The sequence below is a fragment of the Opisthocomus hoazin genome, chromosome 3, assembly GCF_030867145.1.
Source record: "Opisthocomus hoazin isolate bOpiHoa1 chromosome 3, bOpiHoa1.hap1, whole genome shotgun sequence".
NCBI classification, from domain to species: domain Eukaryota; kingdom Metazoa; phylum Chordata; class Aves; order Opisthocomiformes; family Opisthocomidae; genus Opisthocomus; species Opisthocomus hoazin.
In genome coordinates, this window is record NC_134416.1 from 53,886,514 (window position 1) to 53,904,762 (window position 18,249).

General features: G+C 39.3%; 1 protein-coding gene across 9 annotated transcripts in view; it reads left to right on the top strand.

Moving 5' to 3' along the window:
* ZNF521 (zinc finger protein 521) overlaps positions 1-18,249 on the top strand; it is a 232,885-nt gene that overhangs the window by 2,971 nt on the left and 211,665 nt on the right. For 2 of the 9 annotated variants that reach the window (XM_075416293.1, XM_075416295.1), the window contains exons 3-4: positions 14,509-14,571; positions 15,613-15,672. The exons of 5 other annotated variants lie outside the window; for them this stretch is intronic. In XM_075416293.1, coding sequence (XP_075272408.1) covers positions 14,509-14,571; positions 15,613-15,672 — 123 coding nt within the window. The remainder of the gene's footprint in view (positions 1-14,508; positions 14,572-15,612; positions 15,673-18,249) is intronic. 2 more of the 9 variants (XM_075416297.1, XM_075416296.1) reach the window with 1 other exon arrangement.

Below are 18,249 nucleotides of genomic sequence, written 5' to 3' on the forward strand. Positions count from 1 at the left end.
CCGTCTGTGTCTGGCTTACCGAAGTTTGTGCGGTTCAGCGGTGCTTTTGTTTGGCATCTTGCGAAGAACAAACGAGCCGCTCTTCCCTTGCCTTTTAGAAACGGTGCCACAATGAAAGTTCTGTTGCTTGGGCGCGCACTTGTATTGCGAGCTTCCCAGGGAGGATTTATTTACATGCGCGTAAGAGTTATGGAGCCAGTAGGAGAGAGACCAATTAGCCACACTGGCAAAAAAAAGATGCCTGGAAACTTTAACTGAAGGGTAGTCTTAGACCTCCAGGTATTCCAGTGCAAATGAATAAACGTTCAGAATTAATTGGCAAATAGAGGAAATCGTTCTCTTGTTAGACATCGGATGTGTTTTGCTTGTGGTTATTAGTTAGATGCATTACGGGGGGGGGGGGGGGGGGGGGGGGCGGGGGTGTTGTTTCAGATATCTTCCTGTAAACATCACACTTAATTTAAAACAAAAGATACAGCTTCCATTTTATGTGGAGGTATGGGCTTTGCCTTCCTGGTGTACCGGTCGCCTGGGAGTCCCTAAAACGAGAAGAGAGCAACATTGTACAATTCAGATGGAGTAGCTTGGGTTCGCTGACAATCAGCCACTGAGTTAAGAAAACTGCCTAATGCTCAGGATAGAGGTGATAGAGATTTCCTTGCAGTGTCTTATTTACTATTTTTCAACTAAAACCAGGCAGTAAATCAACCATCGTCTGTAATTATTGCTGCAGTAATTACCTTTGGGGAGTAGGTTAGCATTCTTGGTGGCCTTGGTTCACATATCTTTCTCATTTTATTTCATGTTTTATTTTTCTTGAATCGCGTCATTTTTTGAGCGGATTAATAGTGTTCTGAAAGCAGTCTGACTGTGAGATTTCTGAAAGGGCGAATAAGGTGATTCACCTGAGAAGCCGAAAGATGCTTGCATAGACAGAGCGTTTAAATTCATTGATAAGAGTCTGCCCATCAATTATTACACCTTCCTGTTTAGTGAACAAACAAAAGCTGTAAGTAGAGTTGCAAGGAGAAATTCAGCTGTACCTCCAATGCAGCATTTATTTGAGTTCCTTATTTCTTAAGTATTACTGATTTAGTCGGTACAAAATACAGTTCTGCCGTTTAAAAATAAACAATATTTTAGTATTTTAAATAGCTTTTCTGAAAAACTGTTCTTTGAATATATGTAAATGAGTTATTTAAACTCATGAGTGCTGTTTTACATCTAAATAAAATATGGAGTTACACATTACATTTCGAATTTGTCATGTACTTAACAACCCTTTCTGGGGGGAAGACGTAAGAAGTATTTTTGATATGTCTGTCACTTTTGATAACTTAATTTGAAACTTGTACCTTAAGGGAATACTGATACAAGGCAGGTAAATACATTAAAACAAAATGACAATTGTTTTTTTTTGTATTGAATGCATGAAACTAACATTCATCTGAAATGGTAGGTGTTAAGAAGTTGCTAATGACTAAATTTCTTCTATTTCTTGAAAATACCCTTTTTTGAATTACCCTATTTTCTGTTTACATTCCTTTTCTCTTTCTCTTTCTCTCCCCCTCCCTCCCTCCCCCCTGTTTTGGTTTCTTGCCAACTTTTGTCTGACTGTCCCTGAGCTCTTGGTGAGGACTGCATCTCAGGTTTGGACCTAGGAAAGAAAAAAGACACGGCTAACGTTAGATAAGCCCCTTACACTCAAGAATAATAAAAACATCTTGCCAAGGAAAAATAAGATTGTAATTATTTGCTAAGGAAAGCACTGTCTCTTACAAACATACTACAGGGTTTTGGCAAAAAAAAGTCTCAAAAGGAGAGTGAATTATTTAACTTTCTGAAAAACTGTAATTTGAATATCTAATTTTACTTTAGGAAGGAGGAATTAAAGTTCAACTGCCAGGTTCTTTTAGGCAGAAGAAAGATCAGTTGCATCAAACTCATCAATCCTGACCTGTTAATTTATACAATTTCCTTGGCTAGTTTCTAAAAAAAATAAACAAAACCAAAAACAAACAAAAAAAAGTATCATTGACCGAATCAGAATCGTCTAATGCATTTGGTGGGGGAGGGAGGACAGCGGGGGAAAGGCAGGTGGGAAAAGGTAAGTGGGAGATAAGATACCCACCTATAAGCCCCGAAAGAGCCCCTGTGCAAATGGAGGGCATTGAAGCAGGGCAATTGCTGTGACTCCTTAAACTCCTCTAACACCTAAGGGCAGTGCCGTCCCCTAAGTAAAACCGTGCTGGAGACCCCCTGAGATGAGAAGGTGACGAGGGGGGAGAGCAGCTCTCCTGTGTCTTGTTTAACTTGGCCATTTGAGTGGTAAACCTTTTTTTGTGACTTGGCATGCTTTGTGGATGTCACACTTAGGTTACTGACTGCCTCCCCCCCCCTCGCCTTTCTGGTTTATGGGGTTTTAGTTTTGGGAAGGCTTGAGGTTTTTCTTTTGCCTTTGCTACCGGCTTGTGATGAGAAACTTTGTTTAGAAACAAAGTTACAAAAACGTAGTCACTTTCCAAGAAAATCAGGTATTCTTTATACAAACCTGAAAGAAAACGTAGGCCTACTAAACATTAAACCCAGGTTTCTCATTATGCTAAAGTCACTCATGAAAAATCACTGGAATTGTGGGTGTTGGATAAGCCGTCACAAGGAAACTAGAACGGCCCTGCACATTTAATAGAAGCGGTGATCTTGGAAAGTGATTTCTTTCTGAAAAAAAAATAAATCTGTTACTACTTCAGAGTAAATTTTTACTCATTGTGATTTTTTTGTATCCCACATTTGACTGCAGAAATAAAATTACTGAATGTTAGTTCCTAGAAAGATGAGAAGGAAAAATTTATCAGCTGTATTTTACATATCTGTGTTCCGCTTAAAGAAGGCTTGTATCTTCAAATATTTTGGCAAGCCTGGAGTGTCTCTTAAAGTTGTTCCCTCTTTTTGAGGAAACCTAGGCACTCTTTCCATCCTGACTGATCTTACAACTGCCACTCGGTTCATGAAGCGTGTTGGTGGACCGACTAAATGCACCTGTGTTTTAATGTGACTTGCTTTCTCATCATAAATTTGAAGTGAAAAGATGTTTCTCGCACAGAGGTGCGGGTGATGTGATGTAGTACCAAAGCATGTAGAACAGTAGTGGATTAAAACAAAAATCTTACTTAATAGCAGAAATAGTTCAGAGAGGATTTGACATTCGGATCCCCTTCAAACAGTGGCCTTTATATTTCTGTGTCTCTCTCAACTATTTGAATGTTTATTCTCAGCCCCAACCCTCCTCGGCTTCTAAATTGCACGGACCAGACTCGATAGTCATTAGATTGTCTGCTGATTAGACTAGAAACAATCCAGCATAAACAAAAACAGCAATCAGTATTGGCAAGATTTCTGCGAACTTGATTTAAAGTTTCAGTGTCAGTGGTTCAAAGAACTTTTTCTGAACGGGCCATTTTCAGGAACTGTGTTATTTTGGCATCAGCATTTTATGGGGAGGGAACAAAAAATTCGTAAGATTCCATTTGGCCTGAAAAGCAAAAACATCTGTGTGATGCATGAGTGGATTGCTGGCTTCTATTTGGCCATCCAAAAAAGGGCAAAAATTAAGATATCGAACATAAAAGAGTACATGAAAAAACAAATTGCAAAGAGGATTTAAGATTAGCATCTTTTTATTAATGCCAGCTATTTATAGTGTTCGCTTTTTGACTTGCCAAAGCAGGCCCCAGCTCCTTTATATGTTAAAAAAAATCCGTAACAACAAAACCACCTCTAACCTTCAGTAATATTCATTGACTTTGGCAACGCATGGTGGTATTGATGGTCTTGATTAGCTGTGGGATTACCGTAATGCTGCCCACTCATTTTCGGGGCCAGCATGAGTTGTATCGACCATCACCGTCTACTTCTTAGGAGCAGGCACTATTAGAAGTGAACATCTAAACAGCTGCACCTAAACAGCTGCTGGTTGCACTGCTGTTTTCCATACAGGTGAAATCTTGTGACAAAGATAATATTTTAAGAGGCTTAGAAATGCTGCATGTTTGGTTTGGTTTGATTTTGTTTTCCCGAGTTGCTGTTAACTTGTCTAACAAGGGAAGCTGTCATTATGGAGGCACTTACCTAACATGTGTAGGATAACGTTATCTGCCGTGATCTAAGATGTCTTGAAAGGCTTTACGTTTCTCTGTAATTCATTCTGTCTGATTTAGAACTGGTTTAATAGCTCTCGTTTCTTTGTTCTGAAACACGATTCAGTATTTTGAAACTCGCGCTTCTTGGAAAAAAATCTTCCTTTTGAATAATTGTACATGAGGAAAAGATCTAGAAAAACTGTTAGTATTTTATGTAGACCACGTGGATGCAGTATTTGTTGTGTGTAAAACACAGAAAGTAAGATATTCGGAGTTGTTTTTTTAGGTTGATTAAAATATAGTATGAATGCCGATACCTTAAGACAGAGCTCTTAGCATCTTTTCCCAGCTGCAGTTTATGGTTTCCATTGGTTCCTGTAGGGCTACCTAAGCTCAAAATCAGTCCCAGCTGGGAGTGGGGAAAATGCACTATTTCACTTCAGTCAGCACCGTGGCATAGATATGTATGTAAGTGAAATAGCGCATTTTTTCCCTTAAGGGACAACATACAGATTTATGAAGAATTGGGCCTGTTTTATTTGGTGCTGTGAAAATGTACATGTCTGTTTTCAAATACATTTTGCAGTGTGTTACTATGAAGCATTAAAGTTTTTCAGTTGCTCTCTTTACAAAAGTCAGATAGCACAAGAGAAGCTTTTAAATACTTTTAAATCGTAATGCAACACTTGGCGTAGGATTCTGACATGGGATGAATGTGCAAAAACCAGAAGAGGTGGTGAGGTTTGTTTTTGTTTTAACTTTAATTTTAGACGACGTGGGTTCTATTTCACCTCAAGTATGAGTAATTATGCTAGTTTAGCAATTATTAGAGATGAAAGAAATTCCGTTAGATATGAGTCTCTGAAACTTCAGGAGCTTTAGTTTTAGCCAGGATAATGATCAAGGAGTAGTTAGCCATATGCCTGGGGACTACGCTGTAGCAAAAAAGAAAGGACTGATCTTGGGGGTATCCTTATTGCAACATGTTATAATTAACATTTTCATTCAGCCCTCCTCCTTTCCCAAGAATTCTGTTCTTCTGTGCACACATTAGTAAGACTGGACAAAATTTCCCTCTTCCGATGGATTTTTTTTGAACCAGGACCCTTGTCCTCAGTATTTACGACATTAGTTAACACTGGTCACACGTTTTTCCCCCTACTTCACATTCCTTCAGTTTCAAACACTTTTTTTACCCTCTGTACTGCATAATTATTGAGAAAAAGATGTAGGGGATTTTTTTTTTCCTCCTTTTTCAGTGTTTAGTCTGCGTTATCCATGTTCTTCTGGTGTGTGCATGTTTGAGCCTTTTCGATTTTCCTTTGGCTAGAGTGATGCTGTGCATGCTATACTGCAACTTTTCATTGTACATTTAAATCCACGTAATGTGTACTCGAAAGGGTTGTAGGCTTGTTACTTACCAATTCTGCACCATTAATGCCGAATGAGGTTTGAAATTTTGGGGGGATGTGTGTTCGTTCGTTTTTTTTCCCCCTCTTTTTTATCATGGGAGCAAGGCAGAGGGGTGTTTTTTTAAGTGATTCATCTGATACTTTCACTTTTAAATATAGATGCAATTAGGTGCAATTTTTCTTTCTAAGGTTAGGATTTTCAGTCCTTCAAGATTTCTTGAAGTCATTTATATATCTGTTAGTATAGTGACTTCCCCCCCCCCTTCCTTCTTTTTTAATGTGATAGGGGCTTGCTATGGTTCCTTGAAAATATATTGTCAGTAACTAGTTAGCCTTCTTACAAATTTGAAATTACTAGTCATTAGCTAATCAGCCTCTTGGCTGAAGCAGAACACTTTTTTGCCCTGAGGATGAATGGACAGGACACCGATGGTGAGGGTGTCGGTGTTTTCCCTCCTTCCCAAACCCCATTTTTGGCGAACTTATTCTCTCCTGCAAGGCAAGAATCTGGAGCAGGAGTTTTGTCCTTACTGAGCAGGAAGTGCAAAATCTCTCTCCTGGTTTCTCATACAGACGCTCGGTGTTGCACACGAGCGTGGAAAAGGTAGAGCACTTTTAAGTCAAGAAGTCCTGGTTAACTGCGCAGTAGATGGCTTTTGTATGCAGTCCCTGAAACTTTTTCTGCCCTTACTATTCTTACGTTGTGTTTTGCCAGGAAAATATAGTTGAAACAATGAATTCCGTGATAATAGATTTTTTAGTTGTATTTTTTTGTTGTTCACTTCTTTTGGTAACCTATCAAAGTTCAGCTTCCATAATTGACTCATTAACTCCTTGAAGGAACTTTAAAAACAGAAATGAAATACCTGCTGTGTTGCTGGACTGGATGATGTGATGTAGTGAGGCAGTGTCCTTGGGAAGACCAGGCTATGCTTTGATCAACAAAACTTTCTCTGGCACTGAGTTATGATGGCTGTTTTTTTCTTTCCAGACAGGGTCAAGTGAATTTCTAACTTTGATAGTGGCAGTAGGAAGGAGGAGGGGGTGGGGAAGTTAATTATTTTCCACCTCCAAAGAATACAATTGCGAGGAAGGAACTTTCTGATTCACTGGTTCCAGGACAACAGGATGTCAAGATCCATGCCTGATGTAACGTTTTCACTCTGAAGATGGGAGGAGGAATCGGGTTGCTATCGGTCCCTGCATGCAACTGCTGGGAAGGCTTTGTGTTATGAGACTGGGAAAGAGCTAGAGCACAGGGAAAGATTAGGTTTGCGATTTCTCGTGAATCTGGTGAGTGGAAGACTCGCTAGCCAGATAGAAATGTAAATCCATGAAGAAAGGTCAGAAAGGTCTAAGGCTAGGTCCAAAGAAAAAAAGGGGTTTGCATACTGCAGTGCTCAGTTTACAGGTGCCTAGCTGCCTAGTAGAATAGTCGTCTTGCAGCCGGTGCTTGGATTCTTTATATAATTCATTGGTAGGTTAGGGGTTTATGAATGTTGTTGGCTAGGGAACTACCTTAAGAAGACAGGATGAAAAACTTGGAAAGAATAGTGCATCTTAGCTCCTCCCCTGTTCTAGATGTGGATGTCTTGGTGCAGTAGGGTGTCTCGTAGCGATCTCTTGTCTGATCCAGCTTTTTGGAGATAGGGGACAGGTCGTTACTTTCCTCTCAAATTAGGAGTAGTTGAGGGGTTGTGCTGCTGCTCTTCCTCTTCCCTTTACTGGAAAGGGAAAGTTGTTTGCTCTGCTAGGATGTGAGAGGCGGGGGTTCTGTTCTGTGCTTTGTCTAACGGTGTTTGAATCTTTATCTCAACAGGGAGCAGATCAGTCATTACATAGCAGTGTATTGTGCTATGATTGTGAGTTGCCCTTTTATTTTTGTCAATGACGTATCCCTTTTGAAAAACGTAATTAAGTGTTTGTTGGACAAGAGGGGGAGAAAGCACTCATGCACAAGACTCACGGCTCTAATGGCTTGAGTACCAATGGAGAAAGAGGAGACCTGGGTCTTGGTCTGCCAGGTGCCTACTGCAATATTATTTCTGATGAATTATTGCAGTGAAACGAGAGCTGGAGTCCATGTGTTCCAATTCCCATGTGGGTGCCCTGACCACAAGGATAGAGTATCATGCTAAATCTCCATCTTTCTAATTCAGTGAATATTGTAGATGAGGTATGGCAGCTTCAACAGCAATGAATGAGTGCACCTCAGTTCTGAGGGTAAGTGCTCTTTCTTAGGAAGCTCATGATGTGAGTGCAAATCCTGCTGATAAGAAAGTTAGCTGGTCCCACCCACATCCTGGGTGAGTGATCTAAGCAGTGGGTGTGGGCAAGAGGGGGAAAGGAAGAGGTATTTCAACCCACACGTTTTCTGCTAGTGTCTTGTAGCAACTAGGGAAGGGTATGGAAACTCTGAACAACCAGCCCATAACACTGTGTCCAAAGCCAGGGCAGGCAGGAGAATGTTTAATCTTCCACTAGCCAGCTGTGGTGGGGCTTTGGTTTGATTTCAGCATTGAGCTGTGGAGCACTGAAAAAGCCTGAATGATAAAACCATAGGTACTGCCTGACCTGAGTAGTGTCTGAGCAGAACTTCTGGTAGTTTAGATGCTGCATCCCTTCACTGTTTTTTTGGCTTCTAAGCTTCTTTGTGGATATAGACAAGAGCACTGTTCCACATGATAGAAAGTCACGTAGAACAGAGCAGAGAGTTTGAGGGATCAAAATGAAAAGTATAAAACCCTGGTACACAATAGATGGAGATCTCTGGTAAATCAGGGATAATCTCAATTGAAAGGAGGTGGGTTTTTTGACTCAGAGAAATGTATGTCTTGGTAATAGAGCCAAGGCATGCAGCTGTATTGGTTTGTTGTTCGAACGGTGTCAGGCAACCCAAACTCCTCAGTTTAAGTGTCTCATTTTAGACACATAAATAAATTACTTAACTTTCAAAGGCAATGATCATCTACAGTAACCGTGACTGTAGGTCCTGGTGACTGTAGGTCCTCATAGCCCGTCCTTATATCACCTGTGTTCAGACGTGTGTAATGTTGGTTACTTTGAGGTTCCATGATCCATGCGTCAGTTTGATTCAAATTGAAAATACAGGTCTGTAGGAGTATCAGAAATTCTCAGCTGTGTCCCTCTGAGAGAGTAAGAAAGCTTAGGTGATACATAGCTTCAGTATACTGAGAGGAATCACTCTGAAAGCATTTGTGTTAAGTACTGGGTTTGATAATTAGAGTTAAAATTAATCCTAGCCTCCTAACTTCTACCTTACCTCAAAATGCACTGGATGCCCACAGTCACATTGTCAGGAGTGGTGGTGGAGTACTTCGTTTGAGACAGGCAGGGAAGCTGAAAGTCCTGACCCTGGTACTAAGAATTGACTCCCAGATAGGTTCCTTCTTGCTTTGCTAATTCTCACCAAAACCAGCACAGTCCTCAGTTTGACTCAGAGATCCATTATAATCTGTTACGTTGCATGACAGAGTCTTAGTGATGGTTTGAGGTTTGTAAAAACCTTTCAGATTCTCTGGAGAAAAGTACTTTTTGAAATATATCATGCCATTACTAGTTTACTTTAATCAATAAAAATATGAGTATATGTAGATGTGGCTTAAGCTTGTTAAAAGAGACATGATTAGGGAGGCAAAGTTAGCGTTCTTGGCAGGATTAATTAATCTGCTACCTCAGCTACCCAGAAAAAGATATCCCTGCCCTGCCCCTACCTTTGGGGTTTCTGTAGAATTCTCCCTCTGCTACAGGCAAGAGCATCTTCTGCCTTTTCTGCACACAATGTTATGTAAAACTGGATGTCTTTGGGCTGTCACATTTGGATACTGTCATCCTTGAGATCAAGGGTTGGAAGAATATCCAAAGGATTTTGTAAGCATAATTTCTTTCCGCTTAAGTGTATTTATTACTTTTATGTTTATGTGCTGCCTAGGAAAATACTTTATTTTAGCATAAGAATAATATTTTCCAACCGCTGCAGTCTAATTGGGAACTCTTAATTCAGTCTTTCTACAAGAAGAACATTAGGGGAAAAAACCCCCAAGCTCAGTGTTGGGATAGACTAAAGAGAGGAGTAAAGAATATGAATGCAATGAGGGGCTTTGTCTTCTGGAAAAAGCAAATGCAAGACAAAAAATGCTTTATATAACAGAAATCTTTTAGAAGTAATTTCCAAATGTCAAGAGAATGCTGTTATTGGAGAGGTAGAAATAGGAAAAGGGGTGTGTCACGGCACAAAGTAAAGCAAATCAGAAATAAAAATATTCATGCATACGATTAATTGGAGTTTTGTACAGTTGTGTATCTACACACAGAGTACTAATTTTCAGTAGAGTCCTGGAATGTGGATATTTGAAATGTTAGTATGTCAATATATTTCTTTTTCCAATTGTTCTCGCACTAAAGTCATTGAGTACATATACATTTTGGAGTCAGAATGGTAATCAGGTTTCCGGCTAGTAGCTAACAGACTTTTATTGATATGAGGTGAAGCTGTTCAGAAGACAATACTTTCTTAGTAGTTCTGAACTTTTAGAATGCCAGTTAGCTTAAAGGACATTGTGAAGCAGCCTGAAACAGTTGTTGACTTCCAGGAGTCACCCACTGAATTGCCGCTTATGTGTGGCGTAGCCAGTTGTGAAATCTTGCTCTCGCATGTGCTGGCTGGAAGAGTTGAAAAGGTGAGTCTTAGAGTACCACTGGTACCTAGGGAGAGGAGAAAGCAGAAGCAGGTGTAGCCCTAGCCGGTGATGCACTGATGTGTGATCCTGCATTTAATGCTAGTCTGTAACTTCTTTAATTTCAGTTTTGTATCCTGACTGCACCCTTACGGAGGTGCATTTTCACAGCACTTTAGTGCAAAATGTGAAACATCTTCAAAAATCCATTGACTTTAGTAGAATTAGAGGATACTCAGCACCTCCTGTAACTGGCTTTTAAATTTGCCTTCTGCTAAGCGATTCATCTATCTAATCATACTTCATATCTACCTGTAGATGGTGGCAGTATGAATGTCCTCTTGGTTTTTATGTGACCATGAGGAGGAGGCAAAAGAAAAGTAGAGAGATATTTCCAGAAATTACAGTCATTTGTAGGTACTGAAATAATGGCACACACGTTTTATTTCTGTTCTGTCTGGGTAACTCAGTAAATTGTGTATTGATTATGCTAATACAGCTGGTGTCTCTATTACTTGTCTGCAGAAATTATTCAAACATGTAGATTGAAGATGCACTTGGCAAAGTTACCATCCGAAGAAAAAGGCTTTTGTGCAAATATGGCTTTAAATTGAATTACTAATCATATGCTAATGGAATTTATAGATTGAGTATTGAATTATAGGAAAAGCAAAGTGCAAGTTAAAAATATATATTCTAGACTTCCTATCCCAACAGTCTTAGTTGCTATACTAGGTTTATTTTCACATCTCTCAAGGAATATGTTTTAGGAAGGGATGAATCAATAGCAATCTATTTTTATAGTTTATTTTGAGATATGTGGCTTCTCCTGCTTTGTTTAACAAGCTGAAAAGAGGCTCAGGCATTTGGGGCAGTTCTTTTTTTTTTTTTTTTTCCTTTTTTAAAATTTATTAACCCACCTAGACTAGAAGAAAATAGACTTTTTTCAATTATCTTTTGCTTTTATTTTATTATGGTTTGTAATAGCTCAGAAGCCATAAATCTTAGCCGGAGTTCTCCAAAAGACTTCCTTTCAGTGAAAATGTCCTTTTTCACATTTCTAATTTTATCCTTTTCTTTTACATACAAAGTTTTTCCCAGGCATCAACCAGACATGACTTGTGCTCTTCCTTTAGGTAGGTGTAGGTGCTAAATCTACAGATTAACTCTTCAGTGAAGGGGAATCCTGGTTAGTCAGTAGAATATGAATGAGATTTTGCAAGCTAGAATATCTGTGTATATTTTTGTACCAACCTCATAAAATAATCTCCCTCCTTTACAGACTGACTATGCGTCCCATGAAGAGACTCTAAGCAAAAGGGGTGAAATCCTCGTTGATCAGCAGGTGTTGCTGTAGAGCAGTCAGGAGATGAATTCTATTTTTAGGACCTCTATCAAAATTCCCATGGGTTTTCCTCATTGACTGTGTCTGATGGTACTATTTGATTTGTTTGTTGTTTGTTTGTTTTCTTTAAAAAGGAATAGTTGGTCTTCATGTTGACATTCAGCAGCTTAAGCGTGAGAGGTACTCTGAACTGAAACCAGGGTTTTCCTTGGACGCTGGCTGTACCAAAGCTGAAATGTCCTAACCTTTCACATAGATACAGCTTCAGTTTAGAGACGCGGTTTTTCAGTAAAATTTTAAAAACTGGTATCTGTCCAACCCACAAGCTTTTATAATGGGAGACAGAATTGACATGCTGGAATTCTGTTTTCCCTTACTGAGATTGTTGGGTTTTTTTTTAATTACTCTCAAGAAGTGTGGTGCCACAGTTGTTGTGATGATCTGATCTTTTTTCAAATTTTTGTTATTTGGGATTCCCGTTTCTTTTGTCAGAAGTTGAATGGATGAAATATGTAGCAGGGACTTGATGGTTTGTTGTTTGAGGGAACAGATAAGTCAGCTGAGAAATATTTCTACAGCTAACAAAACAGATGACCTGTGGTTATAAACATGTAATTGTAGGTACAAGCTATATTGTTGCTTTTGTGACAACATTATTTCAAATGTACCTAGATGTGCTGTTCAGCAGTAACATCACTTAAAGTTTGGATTCATAAGCTTTTGTTCTGGTTTCCTGAGGCCTCTCCTTTTACTAGTATTCTATCACTTTGTCATCTAGAGTTGATCTTACCTTATGCTGAGATGTGGTATATGCTGTAAAGAAGATGACACCCCTATGTGCAATTACAGTCCTAGTTTATCACTAATTTTGATGTTTGGATTAATAATAGTGCACGCATGCTACTGTTTTATCTGCATATGATCTTTGTGGCTTTTGTTAGTTACATTTCGTGCTAGTGCTGGAGAAATTTTTTTTGGTTAGCAAAATTTCAAACATCTCTCTACGTAGGTTCTGTTTAAAGTTGCTTTTCTCTCCTGAAAGAAAATGGTATAGTTAATGTTTAAGGGTAGTTAATGTTGGCTGCATGTCACGCTACCTTTCATAGTCAGGTGAGTTTAATATTGGTCTGAGAGCTGAAATAGCACTGAAATTTTCAGAGTCTGATTGTGGAAAGGCATTAAGTGCTAATTGGGAGCTTATCTGATGCTACCAGCTGTAGCTTACCTAATGTAATAAATACTTGTGCTGGCTGGAGGAATGATCTAACTTAAAGCAAAGGAAAATGAGATGCTGTTTTGTAACTGATTTGTGCTAGTGCTAAGATTTCCCTAATTCTGTGGGTTTTGTGGGGTAGTTTTCTTATTCCTTTTACCATATTTCCCCCTAAGTGCGGTTTTAATTTTCCTGACAGTCTAGTTGAATATTATTAGTAAGTCTTTGTGCCATGGCCTGCTGTGAACTACTTGGTCCTGTTGTGACTGAGAATCCTTCAAGGGCGAACAACAGTTTAGAAAGATGCTAACCACAAAGTTACCTGCTCTGATGCTTGTTTCCTTTTTTTAATAGTGTAATAAAGACATAGTGGTCAGCCTTTCTTGAAAACAAACCTCAGCTCTCACAGATTTTTCAGATCCCTAAATAGCAGGGAGGTTTTAAATGTTTGGTTTCACAAGGCATACACTGGTATCTTTTCACATTACAAAAACTGCATACCTGAAAACAATTTGTCACGCAGTGGCCATGTTTGTTTTTTGCGTTTGTAGACCTAAAAATGTTTGGTGTACCTCTCGGTCAGCAGTGCGAAGCTGAGCACATTTTGGCGTGCAGTCACTGCTCCCTAGCAGCGAGAGATGCTGGTACTGCAGCTGGTGGCAGCAGGCATTCAGCACTGAGCAGCGGAAAGGATGAACTCTTGCATTTGGTGTGTGCACACTTATAAGTGGACATCCGCTTCTGACAAGCAGATCTTGTTTACCTCTTAGCAGGTAGCTGCTTTATTTTAAAATTTCCCACTTGGGAATCAGTTCTTGAAAAGTTCATGTTTGGCCACCTCAGTTCCATGTTGAAACTTAAAAAATGACAGAGTTTTAAAATTGCTTTTCTGGACCGAGTTGTGACACGTGTCATGGTTGAGGATTTCAATGATATGTCACATATACATCTACAACCTGTAATAAGGTTGGTCACTAGGTACTGATGACCAAGGTGAGTTTCCTCTTGAGAGACAGAGCAGTGGACTCAATTTTCAGTTTTAGAACTTGTTCTTGAGCACGTATTTTGGAAATAGATCGACAGCTGATGGTGGCCGTAAATGGGGTCAGGCTGGGCTGCTGCAGATGTTTCACTGGGGGCTTTGAGGGGGTCACAAAAGGTGGTATATTTTTTTTTTTTTAACTGTATACTAGTTGTATGCATTATTTTCCTTGCTTTATTAGGGAGTCTTACTGACCTGTGCTGCCCTACTGAAAAATCTTTCTGTTTAGCTTAGTATGTGTTTGACCACGTGTTCCCCGAAACTCAGCTTTTCATGAGCTTTTCCCATTGCTTTCTTTGTCTGACCAGTTTCCTTTAGCTGTGAGGACTGCTGGGGTGACTGCTTCAGCATAACAAAGAAAATCATACAGTATTATCACAGCTGACATTCTGGTAACTTCATGGCTGCAAAACAGAAGTTCAGCTGAAACAGCTCATAAAACCACATTTTGTGAAATACCTGACTTACACCAGGGCGGGGGAAACTCTGTCAGATCTCTGTTGATGAGAAGAGTATGCTTACTAGCCACAGCTCTGGGACAGAGATAGAGATTGTTGAGAGTCCTCTAGAGATTGTGCTTGACTCGTTAATATATGCACTGTGTTTCAAATATCTGGTGTCCTAAGAGTGTCCTTATGAAAACTGGTGTTTTTTTTCTAGAAACTCAGATTCTAGAAACAACCAGTTGTATGAAGCCTTGGGGTTGGCGGAGGAGGAAAAGAGGTACCTGTGGAGTGTGTATATGTATCTCTTCTTTTGAATATATGTCTAGATTTATGTGTGACCCTAAGTGTTGCACTCTCTTGTCCCAAGAACCAGAAACAAAACCCTAAATCTTTGGATTTTAACTTAGTTGCATGATTATTTTTTGAGGTCTGAATTCTTGGGAGTGGAAATGCTGTCAAAGTGCAGTCTTTCCTCTTTCAGCTTTTTCCCCTGTGGAGGGAGAATGAATTATTTTCTCTCCACTGTTCTCTCACTCAAAGAACTCAGTCTTTGGGAGAATAAAAAGGAGGTGGTTCTGCCTTTTAGCTCTTCCCTTACTTTTACTTTGGGAGAGTCAATCTTACTTAGACATCATATCAGAGCGTATGAGAACAGCTCTCAAAGTAACAGCAGAATGGCTCTTGTTAGGCTCACTCTCACCCAACAAGTTTTGAATAGTGAATCTGACAAGAATTTTATTGTTTTTACTTCTGCTGCTCTGGAAAGCTGTGAGCCAAAGGAAAGATGCTGGCATGGTGTATACAGTAAAACAGCATGGGGCTAGTTCTCCTTTGCAAGGCTGTCTGCACTGCTGAGATGTATGCTACTGAATATAGGATTTTTTTAAATTTTTTTTTTTAAATCTTATATATGAATTAGCACACGCACCTCTCCTGTCTGCCAGGAGAAGGCTTTCTCTTATCCGTGTGGAGCAAGTAGACTCTTAAAGCCCAGAGTTATTCTCTCATTTAGTTCCACAATCAAATACAGCAGAGTGCATTGAAGGCAAATATCCCAGAGGAAATTTGATTTGTTTTTTAAGCCACATAACCGATTTGGTCACTCTGTTCTCAGATTTGTAGCTTCCATACAGCAACATGCTCTGTTTTGGTCTGGTCTACACTTCTGCACTTTGCAGCGCAGCTTTTCTTGCCCATGTTGTACAAGCATTACTGGCTTTCAGAACTGAAGCTGGTGTAAAGATGCTTGAAACACTTCAGCTACCTACCTAACATCTTTTTTTGTTTTGTTTTTGTTTTGTTTACCTTTTTCTGACAGTAGAAGAAAATGAAACAGAGGACCAGCAGGCAGGTGTGGGACACACAGCCGCACAGACTGGTAATGCTGAATTCCTTCGTTAGTGCTTGCTTACTCTGACAGCAGTGTGAGGGACTTTTGTACCAGGGTGTTTCTGCAAAGCCTGCACTCTTTCTGTTTCAGCTCAGAATGCATTCTGGGGGCTTGCAATGGAAAATAACATTCTTCTCCCCTCACGTCTCAGTTCCTGAGAATCAGAAATCCTGCCTTTTGTAGGTCAGCCAGCTGAAAGTGAGAGGCTTCTGAAGTGCAGCATGCTTTTTTTTTTTCTTTTTCTTTTTGTTAACAATAATCATCCTCTACATCCTCCACATCAAACCCCACCCTGTGCCATTTCAGATGAACTTGAATATTCATTCCACTGAAATTATTTTCATATTTGTAAAATATATGGATAAAGGTAATTTCTTTTAGCATTGTTTGTATAATTTCTTACTAGTCAGGGATTAATTTAGGGCTCCTTAATTTTAAATCAGTGAGGCTGGGTAGACAAAGCTGTTGTTTGAGTCAGGATCACAGGGATATGTATTGTGAATAATCTTGAAGAAATAATTGTTAGTTCCCAATAACAACAAGGGCTCTTTTATTCTCTCAAATGGTTCTGAGAATGCAAAAAATACTTCACTTCTGTCTTTCATACTGATTTTTATCTGAGGAGCAGGACTGACTAATCTGAATAGTCTCATTCATTCAGCTGAGGTCACCTTTTGGAGTAAGGGCTGACTCCTTAAGGATATTCCTAGAAGGCTAGTTGTCTCTGAATACATGTAGGTAATTTGTTTGAGAACAGTTGGAGTTACTCTTCTTATGAAGGTGAAGAATGCAGTATATTTTTTCTTCAGTTAGAAGACTTTCTGTTTCTCCTGTGCGTGTGTCCTCTGGTTCGTGTTTGGTGTCTTTTATAGGTTCTAGTGGCTCTGTGCATAAAGTATGTTGTTTGAAAAGAGGAAATAAAAGTGAGAGAGTTCTCTGCTTTTTTAATGGGAAAGTTCTCAAACTCCTCTGAATGTACTTATATCTCCATTTACCTATCTGCAACTTGAAAAAACGCAAACTTCTACTGCTGTAGACAAGTGAGGTTGAAAAATAGGGGCTGCAAAACTGGAGATCAATATGACAAGGAATAGTTGATTTTCTGCATTTTTTCTTAAAATAATTCTCAATGGTTAGGTTGTCTTGCCAGTTATTTTTTTCCCATCATGTCCTGTGTTGTTCTCTGTCTGTTTCTAGGCAAGATTTAACGTTCTGTTTTTCTCTATAGCAAGAATGCATTGCTGATATTAAAAACAAAAACCCTTCTGATAGAGCAAGCAGTACAGAAGGCCCACACTGTGTACACACTGCCAGAAGTTTTTATAGTAATACTTTGTATCTAAGCTCTGGGTCTAGCCATTAAATGTGCTTTTTATAGAGTACCAAGTTATAAATGTAGTGCAGCTACGGCATATTAATCTTACTGCAGAGATTTAATGAGGCAGTTGTTTTGCGATGGACACTATTGGGAGCAGAGAGCGACAGAGTTTTACTTTACCACTGAGCTGAAGAAATGTTCCTTGCCTGGTAATAATTATAACCACATGATCTAGGTTTTCCTTTCTTTTGCCAGCACTTTTCCATGCAGAAGTGGCTTGGAAGGAGGTCTACTGCAAGGCAGTGAAATGGATTGGAAAGGAGGCTGTTTGCTTGGTAGCTTGATATTTTAGTTGTGATTAGCTATGGATCCTTCTAGCATAGACAGAAATATGTAAGATGAGTTTCAAGAATACAGATAGTCTTTGCCAGTCCACTGAGATGGCTTTTAGATATTCATTACTTTTACTTGACTTTCATATGGGTTATAAAAAGTAAATGTGGTGAAACCTCATTTTTACATGGACAGAATAGAATTTCTGCTGGTTGGCCTTAAACCGCTCCCATACTTGAAATTAATTGAAGTCCATGGCTTTATTGCCTCCAACACTTTCAAGCCAATGCAATTTTTCATTTTCCCCAAAGTTGCAGGTTTATTAGGCCAAGTTACAGCAATAACATCCCTTATGAGGAGGAGGAAGAAGGGAAGGGGAGAACCACCTGCCAGGGAACATAGTAATGAGAAAATCATGCTTCTTTTAATTTCCATTTATAAATAATGTTAACATAATCAGTAACAGAAGACAACTGTTCTTTCTCTTTTTTTTTTTTTAAGTGCCTTAATAGGCTGAATTTATTTTTATTCCAAAAATTTAAGCCTTCTTTCTGTACTAGATAATTTTCATTGATATCTGCAGGTGGAGCTGGTGTGTGTATTGTTGCTGGTATGTGTTGAAAAATTTCAGTTGGTGCAGGGCAGCCTCTAAAATAGGGCAGGGAAGCCTCTGGAAATGACAGTGGCATTTGCAGATGTTGGGAAAGGTAATCTTACTATAAAGACACGCTTTGTTGAGGGAATTGTGGCTCTGATTATTGCAGATATTGGGGAGAAAGAAATGTGGGAGATGAATGACATTTGGCCTGAAGTCTGTGTGCGAGCATGAGCTTTGAACAGGAGGTTGAGGAGAAAGTGTAGGTGAATGCGTATTGCATTTTTATTATACATTTTATATTAGTCTTTCAAAAGAG